At 36.9% G+C, this 27,619-nt stretch overlaps 1 protein-coding gene across 1 annotated transcript; it reads right to left on the reverse strand.

Moving 5' to 3' along the window:
• Positions 1–3,129: 3,129 nt before the first annotated feature.
• On the reverse strand, positions 3,130–5,599 carry LOC148026140 (uncharacterized). Its single transcript, XM_087693420.1, has one exon. The coding sequence runs from the start codon at positions 5,294–5,296 to the stop codon at positions 3,485–3,487; it is 1,812 nt and encodes a 603-aa protein (XP_087549546.1). The 5' UTR covers positions 5,297–5,599; the 3' UTR covers positions 3,130–3,484.
• Between the last annotated feature and the right edge of the window lie 22,020 nt (positions 5,600–27,619).

Below are 27,619 nucleotides of genomic sequence, written 5' to 3' on the forward strand. Positions count from 1 at the left end.
ATAATTTTTGCTATTGAGTTTAATTTGGAGGTTCATCAAATGGATAAGGAAAATCTTGCTTGTAGACTTCATCAAGCACTCTATGGTCTCAAACAATCTTCACGAGCTTGATATCAAAAGATTGATCTTTTCCTTACAAAACAAGGTTTTATCTCTTATTCTTCAGATCCTAACTTATATGTCAAGCACTACAATAATAGTTTTGTTATTCTTACTCTATATGTGGACGATACCATACTTGTTTCTAACAATCTTAACTTTCCTTAACAAGTGAAAAAAAGTTTTATCTTCTGCATTCAACATGGTTGATCTTGGAGATATACACATGTCTTGGTATTCAAATTCAATGCTATATCGAGAAAATTGTATTTTATTACTGCGTTAAATAAAGTTTATTGAAGATATTATTCAAAATTTTGATTTGGATTTTGCACATCCTACTAGTACTCCTTATCTTGTGGGCTCTACCAAAAACTCACTTTCTATAGAATGATGGACAATTAGCATTACATCAACCTTATGCGAATCTTCTTGGATGTCTACAATTTGTTGGCTTAAATTTTCACCTTGACATTCTTTTTGCTACAAATTTTCTTGGAGATCTTAGTTCTCCATGCCTTAAACATTGGATTGCAGCTAAACGAGTTCTAAAGTATTTGAAAGGCACTAAAGATTTTGGGTTAATTTATCAGTGTCTCTCTACATTCACTTCAACTTTTGGGTTATATAGATGCAGATTAGACAAGCTCTCACTTGTGTTCTACAAGTGAAAATTGTTTCTTTATCAATGGTTATATTGTTTCTTGGACTAGCAAAAAACGACGTTGTGGTGTTATTTTCACTATGAAAGCTGAATATGTAGCTGCATCTTTAACAGCTCGAGAGTTAATATGGCTTCGACAAGTTCTATCAAATATTAGCCATCCTCCTCTCTCTAGCATACCACTTTGATGTGATAACCAAAGTGCTATTAGTCTTGCTAAAGACTATATTCAACATAATAAGTCTAAACATATTGCAATGCATTATTATTATGTTTGATATGAAATAAAGAAAGACATGATCATGATTGAACATTATTTAAGTGATCAAATGACAGCATATATATTCACCAAAAGACCCAATGAAACACACTTCACTCTATTTCACTCGAAACTTAGTTGTTTTAACTTCAATCTTTGGGAATTAATCTACTGACATTGTAATGCTTTTGTACATACTCCTTGTAAACACCATACAATTCACATATGCACATACACCTCAGACCTCTTGGTCATCTTTGTATGTACATATTCAATTTCACTTCACATACACGAATTCACTTTACATACACTCAATAATCCTTCTTAATCATGTTTGTACATTTGTATATAAGAGCTCAGGTTTTTCCCTTGTGCTTCCCAAGGGTTTTTTCATTCACAACTAGAGACCTTTGTTTGAGTGGGGGTATTGGAGCTACATATAGCTCACCGTATCTAGACTAGGTTTCACCTATATATACGTAGATTGTGATCAATATAATAGTCTTGAAAGTGTATATGGTGTGTCTCTTCTCTCTCTATCGCGTCTCTACATATCTTCTCTCTCTACATTTCAACACACCTCTCCCCACATGCAAAGCAATGTCCAATTAAGTGTACAATGTGTCCCACAACCATAGTGACACAACTGAAACAAAAGTAAGCATATATGATATATCCAACAAATTAATTGCTAGCACCCTCTCTCTAATCATAGGTGATTACACATCAAGCAAGAAATACCAAGCAACATCTTACAAAGAAAGCAAGGTGAACAAGGGCACATCATCAACACAAGCAAAAGTGGTCAATAGCTATGCAAGTTCACACCAATCAAGCAAACACCAACCAATTTGAGTAAGCAAGATTACCGGTCATCAACAGTATAAGTCTATCATAACAAATGCACACTACACCCAATGGTCATGAAAAACAGTTTTTAGAGCCAATACAAAAAACCTTCAGCCTTGAACATTGTCAAGCTTTTCTTAGACTTTGCAGGATTTTTCATCACAATATAGCTAAAACAACACTAGTCACACAATGAGTGGACTCAACAGGACTCGCAGATACCAAGCTTTAAGTAGCCAAGCTGTGGCATTCTACCCATATGTAGACACAATGGCATTGACACCAAATGTAGACACACTGATAGCTGTGCCACCAAATACACAAATCAGAAGACAGCACATGCTCCAGCTAGAGTTTGCTGAACACAGCAGCCACCATGCCACACCCAAAAATGGATGCAGCAACATAGTAGCAGTCCTGAGCCTTGGAGCACCACACACAATGTGCTCAAGTTTCCACACCTGCAAGGAGGTCATTGTGTCATTTAAATATAGGGGCACAGTATGGTGAGGTATAAATTACAAATATATGGCATACAAGTGGAACAAGAATGAGCACATGTGATATGCCCAACTAATAATTGCTCACATGAACCACCTTAGAAACAAACCACATATATATTTCCCTGGCTAAGGACAAAACTGCACCAAACTCAAACACAACAGACCACCAGTCAAAGAAGGGCCCACAAACACCAACAGGGAGAGTTAAGGACTGAACACAAAACAATCCCCCTCCTATAGATCTTTCTTCTTGCAGCATATACACATAAATAAAGAGCAGTGTTGCAATGATAAATCCATCACTCCAGCTTTATGCCATCGGGTTGCAAAGTGGCAATAGATTCTTGAACTGTCAAGAAACCCCACATAATCTCCATGCATATGTTGCAAGAATGTGCACTTAAAAGAACTGAAACCAAAAATTTCATAATTGCAGACCTATTACCACAAGCTAGCCTTTACAAGATGATGCCAATCGACAACACACACTTGCCCATCCTGATCCACACAATATTAGCTCTCCACCTGTGCGATGGGTGTGTCAAAACTCAAAAGAGTTAAAAGCAAATCCATAATCCACTAGAGTCTAGCATCTCGCACATTTTGAGCATATCATCATGATAATGAATGCCTTCAAATCCAGTCAACACCACAATCTTTCACATTTTAAGCAAACACAATAACAATATCACAATCATGCTCTGCAACTTTCTTACATAGTAGAACTCAAGGGACTTTACAAAGAAATAAATGAAGAAACTACAACTAGCAAACAGTTCAACATTTTAAGCGGGAATGGTTAATTTATGATGGTCAAAACCATGCTCATTAGACTTGGTGTCTAGATGGATTTACCTTCTTGTCAGACAATACATTCATGATTTGCTCAACCATGCCTGGGAAAAATTTTCAAGTGAAGGCTCATTTGAAACATGCCTTCCCAAACATTAATTGCAAGTTTGTAGTTTACAACAAGTTTCTGGGTTTCTTTCAGAAACTCATTTTTGGTATAGACACTTTACAGGAACAGCACTTGGAGCGGTCAACCTTCGGATTAAGGTCTGATTTGCACTTACGGTAGAATTTTATCATTTATAGGGCTCTGAAGCTTTAAAAGCCCCTTAAGGCGCCATAATTAGCAACAAGAAACTTTTCCTGTGTTGCTTGGTCTTCTTCAACCACAGCCACATCTTTTACCTTGTCAAGAAGCGAGTCCATCTCTTTCATCCCAAAGAGAGTTACGTCTAAACCACGACAATACCTTTGTTGATACAGCATTGGGAGACTTGAAAGGAGTACACTGCAAGCATGGCTAACAAGAAGCTCCTGTAATTCCTGCCTGAACACCTCCAGCCGTAGTTCCATCAAATCCTCTTGACCAGCGGCAACCCCCACTTGTTCTGAATAGTCCTCTTCTTCCACCTCGTTTTGATCACTGGCATTCTCATCATCTTCAAGAGGCTCCAAACCTCCCAAAAGTACCGGATCTTGTAAATAATCAGCACAAGAAGGACTCTCTGCATACATAAAATTTCCACCTCTACTGTCACCTCTGACTTCCTTAATATGCAAGGAATTGGAAGGCCTGCTCCTTCTTGTTCTATACGGCTGCATGGCTCCCTTCAATTGAACCATTCTTTTCTTTCCTTCACCATTTATTGAAAACGCATCTGGCATTCTTTCTATCAAGTGAACCAACTTGGGAGACCCATACTCAGCAAGATACAGGGGCCTCCCAAAAACTTTGCAGTACTCTGATGGTACACGAATAAGAGGTAACTTGCCTCCATTTGCATTCAGGAGCTTTATTAGCTGACCTTTCAACCCTTGAAGATCTCCAGGCTGCACCCATGAGCCAGGTGAGTCTGCACTCATAACCAGATCATTCTGCCTTTGGATTCGATGGGAATGCGTGCACGCTGAATTTGCTACCGCTGTTCCACCTGCACTCGAAGTAACCAGACTTGCAGAAGTTTGATTCATCTGACAAAAACCAAACGATTGTCCAAGATGTAAGCTTTGTGAACCTGTGACGGAGCCTCGCAAGAACCCATGCTTTGGTCCCTGCGTTAAACCATTAAAATCAACCGATAGTGCAGGATGTGTCATTCCATTGGATAATGACACTTGTATGGAATCCCCTTGTACTGATAACATCTGTCTGAAAGTTCTCTCTCCCTCAGATATATGGTAGGTCTGTTCATCATCAGTAGGAAGATCAGAATCATCACTGGACTGTAAAAATACCCCTGGTGAACTGCCAGTCAACTCACCCATCCTGTCCTCTGCAGAGCGCGCTGAGAATATTTTTGCAGAGATTAACCCTTCTCCACGAGCTAAACTTGGCCAATCCCAAACAAATTGGCCAGCACCACAAAGGGCGGTTGACACGCCAATGCCTGAGGGGATGGCAAGAACTATGGTATATCCTCGTTGCCCTAGCTTGTGCAAAGCAGGAGCAAAGTCCACATCTCCTGAGATCAGGAGAATGGTAGACGGAGGTAAATTATCTAATGCAAACAGGAACATGTCAACCAAGATTGCCTTGTCAGATGCATCCTTTCTTCCATTCGGAACATCAATGAGATTTACACCTGTTCTCTGACAGCCTTCCCTTAGGCGACGAGGAAAATGATTGAAATCGCCATAGGCAGAAAACAGCGTAACAGCTCCCTTGACTGCAGGATGAAACCTGAGAGCCATCCGAATGTTCGCAGCCACATCCTCTGCATTGACTTCACCCGGAACAGGGCAATTTTCGATGTCCCACAGTATGGCGACAGGACCGGCAAGAACATCCTTGGCTTGTGGAACCCTGTAAGGCATGGCAGATTCCTGCTGACCCTGCATTTCACCACTGCGGCCAGGCACGTGTCTTGCAAATGGGGGCCGCAAGACACTGTGATTGGCAATTCCTGTCATGAGTCCCTAGGTTAGATCTTCATCTCACGGCCGCAGAACCCATGGCGAAGAAGACTGCACCATAGCCAGAAACTGTCAGAATTCCATGGTCCAAGGCGGTGCACATCTCAAATAGTACTGTGGAATTCGTCGCTCTGCATGAGGTCCGCATATGGCTACATGTGATATCCAACCTCTGAACGCATACTGGGAAGAAAGATCCGGTGGTGTCGCGTGTATAAATTTAGCACCTCAAACTCCGACTAGACTACACATGACAATCCAAGGGTTTGGAGCAGCAGAGGGTCGGGATAAGCTCAGCGCTTTAATAAAACATTTCCTATCCGAAGTACCAAAATCTAGGTATATCGATTTGTTGGTTATTGGTTGTGTATATAATACATAAGTTAGAAGGCCTATCTAAGTTTGGCAGTTTTTGCGGCTCCATCGATTGCATTCAATGTTGCATAATCCTTTAAGGGAGCGGATTTCAACACCGTTAAGTTTCTTTGGATAGGTATCTATTCTACTTATCATTCTGGCTCGAACCTCCATTTCTTTCCCCGAGCCTACTTTTGAATCCCAAGCCTCTTTTTAAATCCCAAGCCTGGTTTTAAATTTTGAATTGCATGCATGCAAGGCTTTAATACCCACGACCTCTTTCTCTCATGATTATCTTCTATCTATACCATGCATTTTTTATTTGATCTCTCTTTCCATTGGTTGGTTGCAGGGTCTCACGCTTGGAATTGGAGAGGAGCACGCTCGCAAGGGAGCACGTTTGCAGGGGAGCACACTTCACGCAGAGGAGCATGCTTGCAAGGGAGCCACCTCGCTCAGGCGCTGAGGTACAACTCTCTCTCTCTCTCTCTCTCTCTCTCTCTCTCTCTCTCTCTCTCTCTTCCAACGCACGGCAGAAGGTGATTGGAGGAAGCGATCGTCGAAGGTGGAGCATGTCATTGGCGTTGTTGGAGCCGAGAGGTCTGAGGATCGTCGTCGCGGTGGCCATGAGGCAATTGGAGGGAAGAAAGAGGCCAAGTCTCCCAACCCCCCCACCCCCCCACTACCTGCCAAACCACCCCCCCCCCCCAAGCCCCTCGCGGCCCGCCAAGACCCCCCTGCCCGCGGCGCTGCCCGCCAAAACCGGGGCCCCCGCATTATTTTAATAATAAAATAATAATAAATATAATATAATATAATAATAATTAATAATAAATATAATAGTTATAGTTATTTTATTAGTTAATTAGTTAATATTAATAATTAGTGAATAGATTGTTATATCTATTATCTGTTTCTGTTATCTATTAATTAATTATATTATTGTTCTATCTATTATTATTAGTTAATGTTAATGTTAGATGTTAGATGTTAGATTATTATTAGTTAATAATGTTAATGTTAGATTAGATGTTAGATAGATTATTAGTGAATGTTAATGTTAGATTATAGATAGAAGATAGATATAGATGTTAATGTTAATGTTAGATGTTAGATTATTAGTTATTAATAGTTAGATTATTATTAGTTAGTTAATAATAGTTATAGTTATATAGTTATTATAGTTATATTAGATAGATAGATTATTATTAGTTATTAGTTATTAGTTATAGTTATAGTTATAGTTAATTACTTTACTATTAGTTATTATTATTATTATTATTATTATTGTTATATCTATTCTATTCTATTATCTATTATTATTGTTATAGATATAGATTATAGTAGAATAGAATTATAGATTATAGAAGATAGATATAGATGTTAATGTTAATGTTAATAGTTAATGTTAATAAAATAGATAATGTTATGTTAATAGTTATTAATAGTTAATAGTTGATTAATATATAGTAGTTAATTAATTAAGTTTAAGTTTATAAGTTTTATTAGTTTTTAGTTTATATTGTTATCTAATCTAACTAACTAATTAGTTTTATTATATTATGTTTATTAGTTAGTTAGTTAGTTAGATTAGATTATTAGATTAGATTAGAATATTAGATTAGATAACATGACTATTTTATTAGATATTAGATAACATGAAATTGTTTTATTAGTTTATCTAATCCAAATAATTAATAATTATTAGATTATTAGATAGATGATGATTATGATATGATATTATGATTATGATTATGATTATGATTATGCCTTTATTATTATTATGTTTATTGTTATTATCTAACTAACTAATTAGTTTTATTAGTTTATCTAATTAGTTTATTTTTTAGATTAGATATTAGTTATTAGTTATTAGTTAGATTAGATTATTAGATTAGATAACATGACTATTTTATTTTATTATTATTATTGTTGTTTTTGTTTATTGTTAATTTTCATGTTAATTAATAATTAAATAATAATTAATAATGATTAATATTTAATAATTAATGATTAATGATTAATGATTAATGATGAAATTGTTTTATTAGTTTATTAGTTTGCTAATTTATTGTTAATGTTAATGTTAATTAATATTAATATTAATATTGATAATTAATGATTAATGATTAATGATTAATGATTAATGATAATGATAATGATGATTTTTTTTCATGTTTATTAGTTTACTTTTACTAATTAGTTTATTGTTATCTAACTAACTTATTAGTTTTACTAGTTTATTGTTATCTGATTATGATTATGATTATTTTATTATTGTTGTTGTTTATTGTTATTATTGTTTATTGTTATCTATCTAATTAGTTTGTTAGATTAGAATTAGATTAAATAACATGACTATTTTATTATTGTTGTTGTTTTTATTTATTGTTATCATTGTTAATGTTAATGTTAATGTTAATGTTCATGTTCATGTTAATGATAATAATGATAATGATGAAATTGTTTTATTAGTTTATTAGTTTAGTCATTAGTTTATTAGTTTATATGATGATGATTTATATGATGATGATGATGATGAATTATTTTATTGTGAATATCTAAATCTAAATAATAATAATAATAATAATGTCTAATTAGTTTATATGATGAATGATGATGATGATGATGATGATGATGATGTTTAGATTAAGATAAGATTTAGATATTGTTTTGTTAGTTTATTGTTAGTTTATAGTTTATAGTTTATCTATTGTCTATCGTGGTATTATTTTAGTGTATTGTTGTTGTTTTTGTTAATTGTTAAGTGTTAATGTTAATGTTAATGATAATGATAATGATGAAATTGTTTTATTAGTTTATTGTTATTGTTATTATCTAATTAGTTTATTAGTTTATTGTTATCTAATTAATGTATTGTTATCTAACTAACTAATTAGTTTTATTATTTATTGTTATCTATCTAATTAATTTATTTGTTTATGTTATCTTATTAGTTTATTAGTTTTTTATTATCTAAAATGATGATGATGATGATTGCTGTTGTATTGTTAATTAATAGTTAATAGTTATAGTTTAAGGTTTTTTGTTAGTAATTATGATTATGATTATTTTATTTTTATTATTATTTATTGTTATTATTATTTTTTAATTTAGATATTATTATTTATTGTTGTTGTTGTTTATTGTTATTATTGTTTATTATTATCTAATTAGTTTATTAGTTTATTGTTATCTAATCTGACTTCTAAATAAATTGTTGTTATTGTTTATTGTTATCTATCTAATTAGTTTATTAGATTAGAATTAGATTAGATAACATGACTATTTTATTATTATTGTTGTTTTTGTTTATTGTTATTATTGTTAATGTTCATGTTAATGATAATAATGATAATGATGAAATTGTTTTATTAGTTTATTAGTTTAGTAATTAGTTTATTAGTTTATTAGTTTATATGATGATGACGATGAATTATTTTATTGTGAATATCTAAATCTAAATAATAATAATAATAATGTCTAATTAGTTTATATGATGAATGATGATGATGATGATGATGATGTTTAGATTAAGATAAGATTTAGATATTGTTTTGTTAGTTTATTGTTAGTTTATAGTTTATATCTTATCTATTGTCTATCGTGGTATTATTTTAGTTTATTGTTGTTGTTTTTGTTAATTGTTAATGTTAATGTTAATGATAATGATAATGATGAAATTGTTTTATTGGTTTATTGTTATTGTTATTATCTAATTAGTTTATTAGTTTATTGTTATCTAATTAGTGTATTGTTATCTAACTAACTAATTAGTTTTATTAGTTTGTTTATTGTTATCTAATCTAACTAACTAATTAGTTTTATTATTTATTGTTATCTATCTAATTAATTTATTAGTTTATGTTATCTTATTAGTTTATTAGTTTTTTATTATCTAAAATGATGATGATGATTGTTGTTGTATTGTTAATTAATAGTTAATAGTTAAAGTTTAAGTTTTTTTGTTAGTAATTATGATTATGATTATGATTATTTTATTATTATTATTATTTATTGTTATTATTGTTGTTTTTTATTTAGATATTATTACTTATTATTGTTTAGATAGATATTATTAGTTTATATATATCTATCTAATTAATAATATCTAAATAATAATATCTAACTAATTAGTTTATATAATATAATAATAAAAATAATGATAATGATGAATGATGATGATGATGATTACTGTTGTATTGTTTATTAGTTTATTTATTGTTAGTTTATAATTTATAATTTATTGTGGTCTTATTTTATTTAGATTAGATTAAGATAAGATTTAGATGAGATATTATTTTATTAGTTTATTGTTTTTGTTATCTTATTTTATTATTGTTATTATCTTACTGATAAACGTTTTAGGATATGTGGATAGAACTATCATTTGCCTCATTGATTGCAATTCGTAGGGCATTATTAAACTTAGAAAGCTATTGTTAATTATATTACTACTATTTACTTATTCATGGTCGTGACTTTCATTATTGAGAGGTACAACTATCCTTCAGAACTCATTGCGATTTGTGGGGTTGGCATGGATGTGGTAACCCTTCATGGCATTAAAAATCCGTTATTGACGTTTTTAAACTTAAGAGATTGTTTAGTGTGTGAATTATAGTTTCATTGGCAGGGATGGGGAATGTTGCATTGTCCTGGGGCATGATTTTCTAAGAAAGGATATTGTGTGTTGTGCACCATGCAATGTTAGATACACCACCTAAAATACCAACTCACTGGTCATTGTGGCGTTGGCTTTGATCTGTGACTTTTCTCATTATGCAAGGGGGGTTTTGCATCATAAAATGGATACATCCATTGTGACAAAAAGCCCATTGTGACAAAAAGCCTAATCCAAATGCATCTGGAAGACCCACTTGAGTCCTATGTGTGGGATAAACAAATTGAAACCTCACATTAGATGCTACTTACTATAGCAAATTCTATTGTAGTCAATCATATGGTCTAATGCACGTATGTTTAAATTTAATGTCATCTAGGATCTTCCACTGTTTCTAATTTTTAAGATAAGATAAGAATAGTTGATATGCACCTGGATGTTGACGCATGTGTTTTGCGCAGCATGGAGGAAAAAAATGTGTTTGTAGCAAATGTTGTGCAGTGCGCTCCCAGTGTGCAAATGAATGTGTGCAAAGGGAAAGAGGTTGTAAGGAAGAAGGCAGTTCGTCGTGCACTCAGGCATGTTGGAGGATATGAAAGTTCTATTAGTTTTTTGAGATTCATTCATCGCTTGGATGGGCTTGAGAAGCAAGTAAAGGCACTATTTCGACGTCAAAGGGCTTCGATTTCTCTTGGTGAGAGCATTGATAGCCGTCTACAGAGGATTGAGAGAATTTTGGAGGAGAAATACGAAGGAAACCTTTGTGATGGGGTGAGGATATAGGATGAGTTGGAAGAAATCAAGGGTTACATAGGCGAGATATATGGCCATGTCTGAAAGTATTGGCCACGTATTGGATCCTTGGATGATCATGATAAGAAGATGAAAGATCTTATTGACAGTGCTGGTCATATAGAGGATGTCGTATGTGAGTTAATTGCTCACAAGAATGAAAATGTTTCCCTTGATGTGCAACTTACTTCTTTGAAAGTTTCTCTTAATAGTTTTTCGGCAATGTTAACCCAGATGAATCACCGTGTGGGTTCATTCCCTTTCACTCGACAGCATTGCCCTTGATATGCAATTTGCTTCTTTCAAAGTTTATCTAGATAGGTTTTTGGCAATGTTAACTTGGATGAGTCGCCGCTGCATAAGCACATCCTTGAAAATCTCCATTTTGAAAAACATTGTCTATCTCTTCTAAATTGAAAATCGCCACATACTTGATATATATAATCTTTGCAAGACTTTTTAAATGAGTTGTGTAAAGAATTTTTAAATTGATGAAAATATCCATTTTAATAAACATTGTCTATCTCTTCCAAATTATTAAGATTTTTTTATTTTTGATCTCATTTTGATAGTTTATATTTTCATATTTTCACCTTGGTATTCATTCATCTTTGAGAGTCGAACATCTTTGGATCTTTAACACATTCGAGCCTTTGCCAAGACCTATGCACACAAAGAGAGAGAGAGAGAGAGAGAGAGAGAGAGAGAGAGAGAGAGAGAGAGAGAGAGAGAGAGAGAGAGAGAGAGGAGAGGAGGTAAGGCATGACTATATTTGGTGAGTGTCATGTGCACATGCGGATGAATGGACATCCATTGAAGAGGGGAATCATTAATTGGATTTTGGTGAGCACTGTGTATGTGTGTGCTCATGCATGATTATTTACACGTGTTCGTGCATGTCTGTTCTTTTGTCTTTGAGTCCAAGACACTTTTGATTTAGGGTTTTCAGTTGCAAATGTGTTTGTCTTTAATCGCTTTGAGATTTCTCTATTGGGACTCTTATACTCTATTGAAAGTTTCGTGTAGTCATCATGGAACAAAGCAAAGCTATGGACGATGTTCCAGACATAGTGCATTTGACTCCATTGAATGCAATTGATTTGGTTGAATCAAAGAAAACAACGACAACATCATCTCTTCGATGCTTGCCTGCTTGGAGCCATTCGCATGGGTATGGGAGATAGTTATTCTAATAATTGTATTTTCACCAAGGTATTTTGTTCTTTTTGGGAAGATAGTCATTTGTGTATTTTTTTGTGGCCAAAATGTGGAGTTTAATAGAGTGAATAAAGTTAATGTGCGAAAGATGAAACAAGTGGTGAGGCAACAGGGAGAGCATGTTAGTAAATCCACAAGGACATCAACGATCCGAAGAAACACAAAGATTGCTTCAAGTTCTTTGGAGTTTAAACGCCTCGAGACCAAGATGAATGAGTTGATGGAATTGCAGACGATTTTATCCACACGTGTCAATCATGCACTTGCTATTTACTCTGCAGAGTTGCATGAACAAGCTAAGGGTTTGTATGGTGTTGTGAGCGAGACAAAGCACACCCAGAGTGTTCTTCAACAAGTCTCGAGTGATTTGGGTGGTGAAGTGAGGGAACTTTCAGCAATTGTCTTTGAGACAAGTAGGTTGATGAATTTGTTGTTGAATGATATGTGGGCATCGTTTTGGGGGCTTGGAGATGACCGCGAGCCTATGATTTGCCAGAGGGATTGTCGACTACCGTTTTTGCAGTTCCAAATGAATGTTAATAGGTTCAATGCCTTGCTACAACAATTGAGTCGTCAAATGAATGGTCCCAATTGAGGAGGATTTGCTTGGCTGAGGCTTATGATCTATTATCGTCTCGCTTATATCTTACTTAGAAGTGCTTGGACCAATGTTTTTTTTGTGATGATGTGTGCTTCCTTTTTGTGAAGCTTATATTGGTTTTAATGTAATGACGTGATACCTCTTTCTTGAGGTTTGATCTGCATAAAGAATTATCATGTCTTGCAATGTGAATTGTAATATTCACCTCTCTCTCTCACTCACTCGCTGTCTCTCTCTCTGTCTCTCTCTTCAACATTTGGATGAAGGTTATGATCTATTGTTGTCTTGCTTATGAAGATATTGAAATGCTTGGGCCACTGCTTTTTTTGTGATAATGTGTGCTATCTTTTTTTGTAACGAGACTGGATTGAGTAAACTGTATTGGGTATCTACAGTGTGGTGTGATGTCTCTTTCTTAACGCTTGATATTCATTCATTTTTATGGTGTAATGCATGTGATAATATTTTCTAATTCTATGGTCTAATTGTAATACTCTCTCTTCCTCTCTCTCTCTCTCTCTCTCTCTCTCTCTCTCTCTCTCTCTCTCTCTCTCTCTCCCTCCAGTGTTTGCTTCAATTTATTGGGGGTGATGCATTCTTATCTCTTTTAAAGAGTTTGTAAACATTGATCTATAGTTTATTTATAGATATAATTATTATGTCTTGCAATCTAGAGAGAAAACTTCATTGATTTTTGCAATGTAGTACGTATCAAAGAGTAATATTCTCTGTAAAATACGTTTCAATGTCTAGGAACTTGCTATGGATTGGAATAAGATTGTGTATTCTTTCTCTTTTCAAGAGTTTGTAAATATTAATTACATTTTTATTTTTAAGTATATTGCCTCTTTCTTGAGGTTTGATCTATAGAAATGCTTATTATGTCTTGCAATCTATAGAGAATAGTTCATTGATTTAAGAATCCTAACGTTTTATAGTTTATTGCACATTCATGTTGAAGAGTGATGTTTGGGTTTGAGTTATAGGTTGGGGGATCGCGCGCTGGTTGGATATAGCTTTTTTTTTGTCTTTGGGTTAGATATATCTAATTGTATAGAATATATAAAAATATATGATGATTCTAATTTTGACTACTATTATTCCTTGCACGTAGGAGGATTGTGCTGATTTAAATTATTGTAGTATTTTGGATTATGTGATTCTAGATTGATTCTACTTTTAAGTCTTTTTGAAAATACACATCCCAATCAAGTCTCTCCTTGAAAGAATGCATGTTTTCTCTTGATGTGCAGGCTTTGTGAGAATCCAAACAATATGGGATTAAATAATCAAAGAACTAGCATGGATTATGTGTTGCGTATTCATAGGCATAGACTCAACTCTACACAATATAGACGATGACAGATTGCTAGGCTTAGGGCTCAAATGGCAAGACATGACCGGAGGGGGTATAAAGAGATGTGTTCTACTATAGTTGAGTGCCGGAACGTTTTGCAAGGAGGGGCTCTAAATCATGATAGCTTGGTTCGTGAGGGACTTCACAGTTTGATTGAGCAGCAATTTGCTAATGATTATAATTGTTGTAATAATTGTGATGCTGAAAATCACCAAAACCTAGGAAATGCTGTGATTAATGAGTCACGTGTCAATAATGCACCAACCTTTAGTGCTCGAAATGGATGTTTTTGCTCCATTTTACATGCTTTGCCTGCAATGGATATTCATCCTGCAACTACAATATTGCTATTTCAAGACCCGATTGTGCATTCCATGGGGAGTCTTTCTGAGATGTGTGAGTGATGTTCGGCTAAATTGTGGAGAGGTGAGGCTCAAGTGTAGGGGTCAGTTTTGTTTGGTAAACATTGTTGTCGAAATGGAAAAGTAATGTTGCCACAGTTGCAATATCCACCACAATTATTGCATGATTTGTTGCATGGTATGCATCCTCAAAGCAGAGTATTTAAAATTAATATATGAGCATATAATAGTGCTCTTGCATTTGTGTCGCTTGGTGCCAATGTTGATGAGATTTTGCCTGTTATGGGAAATTCTTATACCTTTAGAGTGCATGGCTCCATTTATCATCGTATAGGCTCTTTGATTCCTAATGTGCAACGACAGGAAAGGCCAAGATTAGCACAACTTTATGTTTATGATACTGAGCATGAGTTATCTAATCGGTTGGATGTTATGCCTAATTTATTGCCAAACTTGCTTGGGGAGCTTCAGTCTATGATGCATCGACACAATGCATATGCACAAGCTTTTAGATCCGTGGTTATGCAATTGCAAAGCAATCCCTTACATGATTTGAGAATGACTATTTTTGGGGTTCACCATGCTAATAGACAATACTCATCTCCAGTGGCAACTGAGGTTGCGGCTATCATGCCAGGACAAGGCGATGAGAATACTCTTGATCGTCGAGACATACATGTTTATAGTCGGGATGGACGATGTATTGCTATTTCAAACTTGCATAGGGCATATATGCCAATGCTATACGTCCTTCTTTTTCCTATGGGTGATGATGGTTGGCATGTAAAGGTACCTTATAGTGGTGTTAATGTCCCAATTAATATACATGGATTGTCTAATAAGGACTGTGTTACTCAGATGCAATTTTATGCATTTCGACTACAAGTGTGTGAGGACACTGAGGTGTGCATGTTGCGGGGTGGCCGATTGTTGCAACAATTTATTGTTGATGCTTATTGTAGTATAGAGCAATGTAGGTTAGCTTGGTGTCATCAAAATCAATCAGTTTTACGCTCTGAAGTTTATAAGGGCTTAGCAGATATAGTGGGGGTGATGGATGATGGGCCGATGGGGATTATTGGTGCCTCTATTGGTAAAAGGGTGGTTTTGCCATCTTCTTTTACTGGTGGGCCAAGACACATGTATCAGTTGTATCAGGATGCCATGGATATAGTGCGAAGTAAGGGAAAACCTGATCTGTTTATAACAATGACATGTAATCCAAAGTGGTTAGAGATAACTAATGCTTTGTTGCTTGGACAGACTGCTTATGATCGTCCGGATTTGACTGCTCGGGTATTCCATAAAAAACATGCTAATATGATGCATACATTGTTGAAAAGGAATCTGTTTGGAAATGTTGCAGGCTATGTTAGTGTGATTGAGTTTCAAAAGCGGGGGCTACCACATTCTCATACTTTGCTAATTTTGGAGGACCCTTTTAAACCCTCTGAAGCATGCCATTATGATAGATTTGTTTGTGCTGAGTTTCCTGATAGAGCAAAGTTTCCAGCTTTGTTTGAAACTATCTCAAAATGCAATGTCCATGGTCCTTGCGGTGTAATGAATCCCAAGAGCCCTTGCATGTGCAATGGTCGATGCACTAAAAAATTCCCTCGGAAGTTTGTGAATGTAACAACTGTTGATAGCTCTGGCTATCCTGTTTATAGAATATGAGATGATGGAAAGACAGTCACAATAAAGGGTAATACTATTGATAATCGATGGATTGTTTCATACAATTCGTACTTGAGTAAAAAATACAATGCACATATAAATGTTGAGGTATGCTCAACGGTGGCAGCTGTCAAGTATTTGTATAAGTATATATACAAGGGACATGATCGTGCAACGATTAAATTTTCTATTGGAAACTCAGGGTTAAATGGTACGACCTTTCGTGAAGTAGATGAGATCGAGAGTTATTTAGATGCACGGTATGTTTCTGCTTCGGAAGCGTGTTGGCGAATATATGACTATGCATTGCACAATGAGAAGCCTGATATACAGCGGTTGTAGGTGCACTTGCCTGGTGAGAATTATGTGGTGTTTCAAGATACAGACAATATATCAGATGCTATGCAAAATGAAGATATCAGGAAAACTACTCTTACGGAATGGTTTGTGTGCAATCGTATTCATCCAGAGGCTCGAGCTATTCGGTATCAAGACTTCCCAGTGTATTGGGTGTGGAATGCACAACGAAAGGTATGGACAAAGAGAAAGCGTGGAAATACGTGTGGTTGAATATACTTTGTGCCGCCCACATCTGGTGAGCGTTATTACTTGTGAATGCTCTTGACAGTGTCTCGAGGATGTATGTCTTTTGATGATTTGCGTACTGTTGGCAACGTGGTGTACAACACCTTTAAGGAAGCCTGCATTGCAAAGGGTATGTTAGAGGGTGATGATGAGTGTGTTGTGTGCTTGGAAGAGGCTGTATCTGTACAAGTTGGTGCCCAGTTGCGTGCTTTCTTTGCTGCAATTTTGGTCTTCTGTGAGCCTGCACAGCCTGGTCAGCTCTGGGATAGGTTTATGTCACCGATGGTGGAGGATATTTTGTATAAGTTACAGCTAGAGCATGTGCATATATCTTCTGCAGTTCTACAACAAGAGGCATCAAAGAGGGCTTTATTGCATCTTCAGGATCTTTTGCGACAACATGGGCAAAGATTGTTTGACTTTGATGGATTGCTGGAACCTCATTGAACAGATTCTCAGTTGTGTGCTAACCCTCTTTTAGAAGATGAATATGCATACGATATACTAGAGCAACGTAGAGTTTGTGTTTGTATGGAGGCAATGTTGAATGATGGACAGAGGGTTGCATATAATGCAGTTATAGGTGCCATTGGTGGAAACTTTGGGGATGTTTTTTTTTGGATGGTCCCAGTGGGACTTGAAAGACATTTCTTTACAAGTGTTTGCTTGCTAGGTTGCGCAGTGATGGTCATATAGCATTGGCAACGGCATCATCTGGCATTGCTGCTTTGCTTCTACAGGGCGGTCGTACTGCTCACTCAAGATTTAAAATTCCATTGGATCTATGTAATCGATCCACCTGTAATATTCATGTTCAGAGCGATCTTGCTCAACTGTTCAGACAATCGAGCCTTATTTTATGGGATGAGGCTCCCATGATGCACAGGTTTGCATTTGAAGCTATTGATAGAACTTTAAGAGATATTATGAGCTGTGATAAACCATTTGGTGGAAAGGTTACTTTGCTTGGGGGTGATTTTAGGCAAATCTTGCCCGTGGTGATGAAGGGCTCCCGTGAAGATATTGCTAATGCGGCACTATGTTGCTCTCATTTATCACAGTATGTTAAGGTGCTAAGGTTGTTTGGGAATATGAGGATGTCAACCGCTGGTGGTGTAATGGATAATGGATTTGTTGGTTGGATTCAAGGGATAGGGGATGGAGTGGGTATTACAGAGAATTGTGATAAGTTACATATTCCATCTAGCATGGTATTGAAAGGGTGCTCTATTGAAACATTGGTTAATAGTGTGTACGGTGAAGTATCTGTGGTGAGAGACTTTGGGGCATATTTTAGTAAGCGTGCTATACTTGTAGCGCAGAATACAGAGGTGGCTTCTTTGAATCATTGTGCATTGCAATCGATGCCAGGAGAAGTTATACAGTACCATAGTGCGGATTCAATTGCAGAGACGGGTGATAGCTCATTTTTATACTCTGTAGAGTATTTAAATACACTGGATCTTGGAGGTGGATTTCCTCCCCATCTATTGTTGCTAAAGATGAATGCATCTATTATTCTACTTAGGAACTTAAATCCAGCAAAAGGTTTGTGTAATGGTACACGGTTGATGTGTAAGGCATTCAATAAAAAGGTGATAGATGATGAAATAATAACAGGGACAAATGTAGGGGAACGAGTTTTTATTCCTAGGATCACTTTTATTCCTAGCACCTTGCAATTTCTGTTTGCTATGAGGCGGAGGCAATTTCCTATTTGATTGGCCTTTGCTATGACGATCAATAAGTCGCAAGGCCAGACATTGTTTGTTGTTGGTCTTTACTTAAAGACACCAGTATTTACACATGGACAGTTGTATGTTGCATTTTCAAGGGTGAAATCCTCATGTAGTGTGAGGGTGTTATTGGATGAGGATGGAAGCATTGTGAATGTCACAACGAACATTGTGTACAAGGAGGTACTTCAGAAGATGCAATGAGGTGCATTGCTTTTTTGCAAAGATGCATATGGAGATGAATTTTTTGGAGAGTGGAAGATATGCTTGCATTTTTTTAGAGATGTATCTATTGAATTTTGATGCCTTTGTAGTCCTTGCTTGGTGTGTAAGTGAGATAGCCTCAAATTTGTATTTGGTTGGCATATACTCGATGGTAATTGAGTATATATTCCCTACACTATATATAAGTGTCTGCTTGGCTTTTGTAGATGCCTACTCCAAGCTGGGGTTATTATCCAGCTTCTGAGTATCAAAAGGAACTGCAGTGTAACTTGCGCGCAGTGACAACGAATGATATTATAAGAAGAACGCTTGCAAGGGTCACTGAGCGTTTGTATGATGATGTCAACATAGAGATTTTACTTCCAGTCTTTATTGAGGTGGTGCATTGTGGGTATACTCAGTGCTTTCGAATGCATATGGGTGAAACTGAGCAGGATAAGAGGTTTCGGCAATCTCACACTGATAGAATACCGAGGGGGTGGCCAACGTATGAATTTAAGGACCTCAGTTGTTTTGTGACGCTACATCAAGCTGTGACAATGCCTACCAAGTGGTTTGCAAGTGTTAAGCCAGGTATTGTTATTCCAATGTTAAGTGATCTTTTTCAATTGTTGGATGTGTTCATATTCACATTGTGAGCTTTTAAAATTTTAGGCGCAAGAAAGAGAGGAAAGACTCTCATGTCCCCTGTACCGTCACTGGGACGAAGAGTGGCAATGGGACTTGCTTCTCCTGAGCATGCTGTGTTGGAGAATGGAATTTTTCCCAGTGATTCCTCAAAGAAAAGAAAGCTTCATTTTGGTTAGCCGAAGGAAAGTTTCAAGATCTTTGTAGCGTTTGGATGTAGATATATCTATATCTATTTATCATAGGTGCAATCAAGAAGTGGTACTTCGTGGTTTGTTGATACTTGGATTTATGGTACAAAGTTTTCAGCTCTGGAGCAAGATTTGGTTTTGGGCTTTGCTTCATCTGTCTGTATTTGATGCTTGGATATGCTTACACTTTGTGGTTCATTTCAGTGTAGCAATGTTATTTCTGATTGTAACATCGAATGATCATGTAGAGCTACTTCTAGCTATTGCGCATAGCACGTATTGTTTTTTTAATGTTAAGTCCCATGTACCATCAACAAGACGAAGAGTGGCGATCGGACTTGCTTCGCCTGGCCATGCTATATTGGAGAGTGGATATACTATTATGTCCCCTGTACCATCAACAATACGAAGAGTGGCGATCGGACTTGCTTCGCCTGGCCATGCTATATTGGAGAGTGGAAAATTTCCCAGTTATTTCTCAAAGAAAAGAAAGCTTTGTTTTGGTTAGACCCTATGGGAACTGTAAATTTTTTTGTAACATTTGGATGTAGATGCATGGGCACAATCAAGGAGTGACACTTTGTGGTTTGTTGATACTTGAAATTGTGGTGCAAGGTTATTGGTGCAGTCTCTAGAAGAAACTTTGGTTTCGGGCTTTGCTTCACCTAAGTGGGTTATTAATAGTGAGTTTGCATGCAATGCTTGGACAAACTTAAATTTGTGGTGTGGTTCGTTTCACTGTAGGAATGTTATTTCTCATTGTAACATCCAAGGATACAAGTTGTTTCTAATTGTTGTGCAGAGCAAGTATAGATACAAGTTTATAAGTTTGGTGCATGGTCATTGCATGTATATATGAGTCTATATACTCCTTGATGCAAATGCATATTTGGCCTTTTGTACATGTGTGTAAAAGAGAGAGAGAGAGAGAGAGAGAGAGAGAGAGAGAGAGAGAGATTGAGTGAGTGTGGATACAGAGGGGGGAGGTGTAAATGGGATGAGAGATAGAGGGGTTGTGAGTAGAGGGGAGTAAAGCATGTGATGTTTTTGTGATAGCATTACCCACTCTGCGATAGGAAAGTGAAGCTACCGTGCGATAGCATGGCAGCTTGACTTAGCGTTCCTTGCGCGCGAAGCGCGCCAGGAACGCTAGTAACAACTAACAAACATAACACCATCCTTGTAGGGATCTCAACATGGTTCAAGGCCCTCCCACAAGGGCTTCAAACAATCTACCATGCCTGACACTGAACCTACGTGGCATCCATATGATGAACCCAAACTGGATCACTTTTTTCCATTAGAATGTTCAAAATTTGCTTCTTTTTTTCATAGCCAAGCTGTCAACTTACATCGTTTGTGGATTAATCTCTCTCTCTCTCTCTCTCTCTCTCTCTCTCTCTCTCTCTCTCTCTCTCCTGTGCATGAAGTTTGCATTGAAGGCTTTGTTTGAATGCATCCAATCATCTCTCTCTCTCTCATGCAATGCTCTCAAGAAAACCTACTCATAGTCCTCTCTAACACGAGGCTAAGGTTGGTTACACACCTATTTAAGGGTTGGGCGTCTGTAGTCCTTTACCTACTAGAGAGGACATGACATGTTATTACTTACTAAATAGGTGAACTCCCTACCCACTTTTGAATGAGGAGTTTCCCCTGCCCACTTTGTAAAGTGGCTAACAAGGGTGCACTTTTTGCATTTACAACTAATTAAAAAAAGTATAGTTTATTATTTTCTACTTTTTTGTAAGCTGTGTCCATTTGGTGTGTAAATGTATTGCATCCATGGCGGCGTCTAGTTTTAAAAATTGCATGCCCATACTCTAGGCGGGGTTGGTCGTATGTCACTCGATGTGTAACCAGCCTAAGGGCTAGCAAAAGTCTTTGTCGCAGTTGTTGCAAATGTAGAGAAAGAGAGAGGGGAGGGATAACAAATTTTCTAGCCACCATGAAAGACTACGGAGGTAGCATTCAAGCTCGATTATGGCATGCAAGCTCGATTATGGTGACTCTCTCTCTCTCTCTCTCTCTCTCTCTCTCTACATTGTCATCTACTTCTCCCTTTCTAATACCTTCACTCCGCACCTAATTGGATGGAAGGTTTGATGGCAATCATGAAAGGAGCAGGGAAGTGTGCACCTAATTGGATGGAAGGTTTGACGACAATCATGAAAGGAGCAGGAAGTGATTACACACACACACACACACACACACACACACACACACACACACACACACACACACACACACACACACACACACACACACACACACACACACACACACACACACACACACACACACACACACACACACACACACACACACACACACACACACACACACACACACACACACACACACACACACACACACACACACACACACACACACACACACACACACACACACACACACACACACACACACACACACACACACACACACACACACACACACACACACACATATATATAATTTTGAGGGTATGCTAATTGTTTGCTTATGTACATGGAGGTCTTCTAGCTTACATGGATGGCCACATTTTGGGTGTGCCTTTATCCCCATTTTGGCAACAGTTCTTTTCATATCTTCATTACCTCAATGCAATATTTTGTGTGGGTGAACTGTGAGGTGGTCTTCATAACAGAGAGCTATTAGAAGGAGAGAGACATTGAAAACCCATGGGAGAAGCATCCATGGAGCTTGGCTACAGAATCACTCACAAAAAGCCTAATGCAACATCTAGCATGCCTAAAATCGTGGTAAACAACATGTTGATACATGTCTTCTTCTCTCTTGTAGCAAGTTCATTTTAGAAAGGTTGTTCTAGTTTTTGGGCAAGTTCATCTACGTTGACAGCACACTAGCCCCTTCCCCTTCCTCCCCCTGGACACATGGTGGCTAGCATAATAACCACATGTCAAACAAGGAATCGAATCAAAAGGGTCAAAAATAGGGAATGGAAGGTATCAAAATGGGAAAAGGCAATGTTATGTTTTCATTTTGATATGCATTTTGAGCTATTAGTTGTGCTGCAAGTGAAGATTAAGAGGATGCATATTCTCAAGAATACCATTTGTAGGTGAGGTTGTATTCACTAGTGCCATGACATATTTTACTACTATCACATACACCACCCACATTACTATCATTGATGCAAACTATGGTGCTTGCTTGGGTGATGTACACTATAGCATGCACCAAGGACAAGGTGTTGGCCCACAAGTTGCTACAACTTAATCCGGATTTGATCATGGGCAATGGCAAGTTTCAACTCTTAGATCTCTATGTAGTTACCATAGGTGATAACACCAATGTTTTTCAATGCTTCCTAAGCCTTTTCAAGTGTTTGAATGTCAGCTCTCTCTCTCTCTCTCTCTCTCTCTCTCTCTCTCTCTACTTGCATAGATGACATGGCACAATGTTTGCAGGTCATGATGGGAGCTAGAGGCCCTTGACACCTGACACATCACTAGCTAAATCAATCTCTCCAACTTGACACACACATGCATGCATGCACATATACTCAGTCATTTAATAATAGGTTGTTCAAACGCACATCTCCAAGAGGGGGGAAGAGGGGAAGGAAAAGAAAAGAAAATGAAGATTTTTGAGGATTCACTACAACCCTTTCTTGTGGAGAAGGTAAACTCAAGGTTGAGCAGAAAGAATCCTACCTGTATAGTCCTTTGTTCTATCAACTGAGCTAATATGTTACCATCTCAGTAATGATATTTTAGACCATCTCAGTAATGATATTTTAGACCAACACCTAAATTTGGCACCTTGAGTGTGTCATAATTATAATACGGTAAGAGGGCTAATTCGATAAGATATCTCACTTTCGTTGGGAGCTGAAGCTCCTTCTATGCATGTTGGCATTACATTGAAGAACACAAAACTCTTCATTTCCTTGCAATATATTATATTCTTATATGTAGTATACATTAGACCATTCAAACAAGATTCACATGTATTGTTCGATTGCTCTAGATTCTTCCCATTCATAATTGTATCCACACATCTTGATAAATCTTGCCAAGTTATAGAAGATGGGATGCAACTTGCTACTTTCCTATGTTGGAGTCTTATTGATTTGAATTTTTGTTTGGCCAAGTTATAGAAGTTGGAATGCAACTCACAACTTTTCTAAGTTGGAGTGTTATTAATCCTAATTTTTGTTTAGTATGATACTTCATTGATTTTATTTTAATAGCTTCTTTTAAAGCTTATAAAGAAGTTGGTAGATTTTGGGTTGTCTTTTTGTTAGCTCAAATGCTAAGAGCCATGTGCATGGTGCATATAAATTGTCCTATGCATGGTCATATGAGCGATATATATATATATATATATATATATATATATATATATATATATATATATATATATATATATATATATATATATATATATATATATATATATATATATAGAGAGAGAGAGAGAGAGAGAGAGAGAGAGAGAGAGAGCATGTGTGTGTGCGTGAATGATTATGAAAGGGATGGAATTGTGGGGAGCATTGCATGGATGATGAGTTGCTTTAGAGTATGTGTTATAGTTATGTGTGTATGGGAGAGGCAACAAGGATTGCAAAAGGGATAGAATTGGATGGAGAAGTAATCTTAAACCATATGTATATGTGACTCGCCCTCTTGCTTGCTTGATATATGCATGAGCTTGCTCTAAAAGGTGTATTGTTTTTCCATTGAAAATATATTGATTCTTAGTAAAAAGTTGGAGCATTGAAAGGTGAGGTTCTCTATTTCTTGTGATTTTTTCGTTTCCTGCATCATTTTGGGCATGTGCATGTTATACACATGTTTCCTTAATATTTCATCACAAATCCTTAGGAGCTGAGATGTAGATTTTTCAAGCATAAAAGCTACTAAGGCATAACCAACTTCAGAATCACACATTCCCATGCTAATTCCAAACCCCACAATTCTCGGTCTTTGTTTCCACAAACCTACAATGCTCCTACATACTAAGCATAAAGATTACCCTAGGAAAAGAGCAAGGAGAGAGCTTATTGAATTGTGTCTTAAGTATCTTTAAGTTTCAATGAGCCAAGAGAAACTACTTGGAAGGTAGGAGTGAGAGCTTATTGAATTGTGTCTTACGTAACTTTGAGTTTCAATGAGCCAAGAGAAACTACTTGGAAGGTAGGAGTACATTACATTGTGGCAAGGCTAGATACTATAGTGCCTCATTGTCCCTATAGGGTCACCACTATGCACATTAAAAATATAGAACAAAGAGGAGATAAATGAAGAGAGTTTAAAAGAGATAGAGAGAAATCTCCCTAAAAATAGCCATGGAAAAGTAGTATACTATGTTGCTCACATCAAAATCATTATTTTGTAATTTAACATAAATAGAGGTGCAAAAATAGTGCTAGAATGCAGAGAGAGAGAGAGAGAGAGAGAGAGAGAGAGAGAGAGAGAGAGAGAGAGAGAGGGAGAGAGAGAGAGATATCGTTCACACATTCAATATCTTACACATTTTACACATTAGGCATGAAGCGCCTTATATTTTATAGGCGAAGCATGTGATTTCTTCTTTTACAAACGCAAAGTGAATGAGATAAAGCATCATGAGCTTTGCAAGTTTGCAAACTATGCAATGCATAGTTAGCAAGTGTTGGCTAACCTAGCTAGTATTTATAGTAAACCATACCTTTCCTTGAAACCATGGAGAAGTTTTGTGTCAAGGAAGACTATCATAGTCTATCTACACAATGAATGTATGTGCAGCTTTTTAATTTGTGAATGTTGAAACTTTTTGATTACTATCATGAGATTTATGATGGTTGCTCTAACTTTCATGTTTGTGAACTTGTACCTTCTTGCTTACTCCAGTATTTGTGAGATTTAACATGGTTATTTCTCATGGTAATGGACGTCTATGTGTTTGGTCCACATATGATACATTCAGTTCCTACCCAATTGAATGCTCCTAAGGTTATCATAGTAGATGATAATGTTGATCGGACCAAAAATGGGCCGGCACTAGCTATGGCACTAGCCGGACCTCATGCATACAACAGACACCTCCACCACCACCCGGCCTTGCGGTCCAGGAGTATCGGTAATAACTAAATGCACACTAGATACTTCTAATATTGCGTTTGTAGCTGGATAAAAGTCCAACGGCACCTTCCCCAAAACCCCTCAGAGGGGGTATCCCACACATATTGGCAATAAGTGCCACGTATCACAGACAAAGGAGGCACCCCACTGGCTGATTGCCGTGACCCCACTGTAGCTCTCCTACATCTTGGGGATTGGCCTCTTGATGCACTGGTTTTACATATAAACACATTCGCACAAGACTCCTCTCTTTGTCAGCGAGATCCAGGAGATACCATGTTTCCTCACTAATAATCTCCCCCAAGGAATGAACGGCTAACCTATGGCAAGGGGAATCTCACCCTCTCAAGTGTGGGTCAACTATAATTCAAACAATTGCTATGCATTTCGAGGAGTTGATACCACATGTATGATTAATGCAATAGTGGATATCTCATCGTGCACAAACAATTATGTTTCAAAATCAACCTATGTGCTAGTGTGCAAACAATCTTTACATGAATTTCAACTAATACATGTATATGCTTCATTGCAAGAATCTAGCACCAAGGCAAACCTTGTGCTACTAGATCCCCGATTTCCAAATAAACCATTTCCTAAATGCTATGTGTTGAGAATCAGCAATCACACTCAAACAGCCTCTTTGTATGGAGTCTCAGGGTCAAGGACATGCAGGCTAACTTATCCCATATGCACAATGGTGCCTACTGCAGTTTCCTACTTTCCTATAAAGCATTGTACTTGCTTCCTTTCTTAATGTAATGATAGTACTCTTTTCATTTCAGTAAAGTGTCAATGTCATTGTCCACATACACAAGATTGTGTTTATGAGTCCAAGTCTCAATCTTGGAACCTAATTCACTTGTGTAACAAACAGTGTCCTTTCCATCATGAGTCTACACTTCTTTCTCCATCCTCCATAGCTTCCGGTTTTGCCATGCTCTAGATCCCGCATTTCTCACATGGTATCAGAGCTCAGTTGGGCATGGCATTGCTTGTCTAGCCTCTCTTGATTCTTTTTAACCTCAGTCTAGCTCAATGTCAGCTCATGACTTCATCTCCCAACTCTACTCTCACTGAAGCTTCCATGGCAACCATAGCCAGCAGCACCCTGTCAGATTGAACTGCTTATATCTCACTCCACAGGTCAAATCTCTTGGAGCTTCCTTCTGGAAAAGTATTCCCCAACTCATAAAGCTTCCCTGTATCACATCAATCCAGGACATTGGACCATCTGGAGCTCAGCATTGTGAAAATCCCCAATCTCTGCTCTGTGTCTGCCATAGCCAGACAGGACCTACCTTGCTTGGAGCTTCCATAACTCTTCAACCAGGCCATTTCAGCCCACGATTTCTTCTGGAGAGTTGTTCCTCTGCTCAAGGCGCTTCATCCTGGCATGATAATCAATGACATTGCTGCTCCCTGGCTTCAGCATTGCACCTTTCACGGATTCCTGTTAGAAATGTGTCTGCTGCTGTTCGACGTGTCTGCGTGCTGCATACTGACCATGATTTTGATCATCATGATAGGGCTTTTGTAGCCCATGAAATCAGCTTCCTAGGCATATAAAAAGTTTTGAAAATGATCCAATGTAGCTCCTGCAATCAGCAAAAAACCAGGCCCCTGTCTCAGAAACCCTAATTCCACCATAGCCAAAGCTTCAAAATCTTGACATTTTTCACTGTTTCTTTCACTGAAGTTATCAACAGTGATTTTAATCACTGAGCAATACTCTCTGAAATTCATTAAAGTACTGTCACTCAGATCTGAAGGCATCAGCATCAAATCAAGAAGGGGAAGATCTTAAAGATCACTTGGATTTTAAAAGAGTAAAAGACTTTTTGCAGATCTGGTATTCATTGACACTCAGTTAGTG

Source organism: Lygodium microphyllum, chromosome 14 (assembly GCF_053477565.2).
Source record: "Lygodium microphyllum isolate KBCC chromosome 14, Lygodium_microphyllum_v1.1.10, whole genome shotgun sequence".
NCBI lineage: Eukaryota > Viridiplantae > Streptophyta > Polypodiopsida > Schizaeales > Lygodiaceae > Lygodium > Lygodium microphyllum.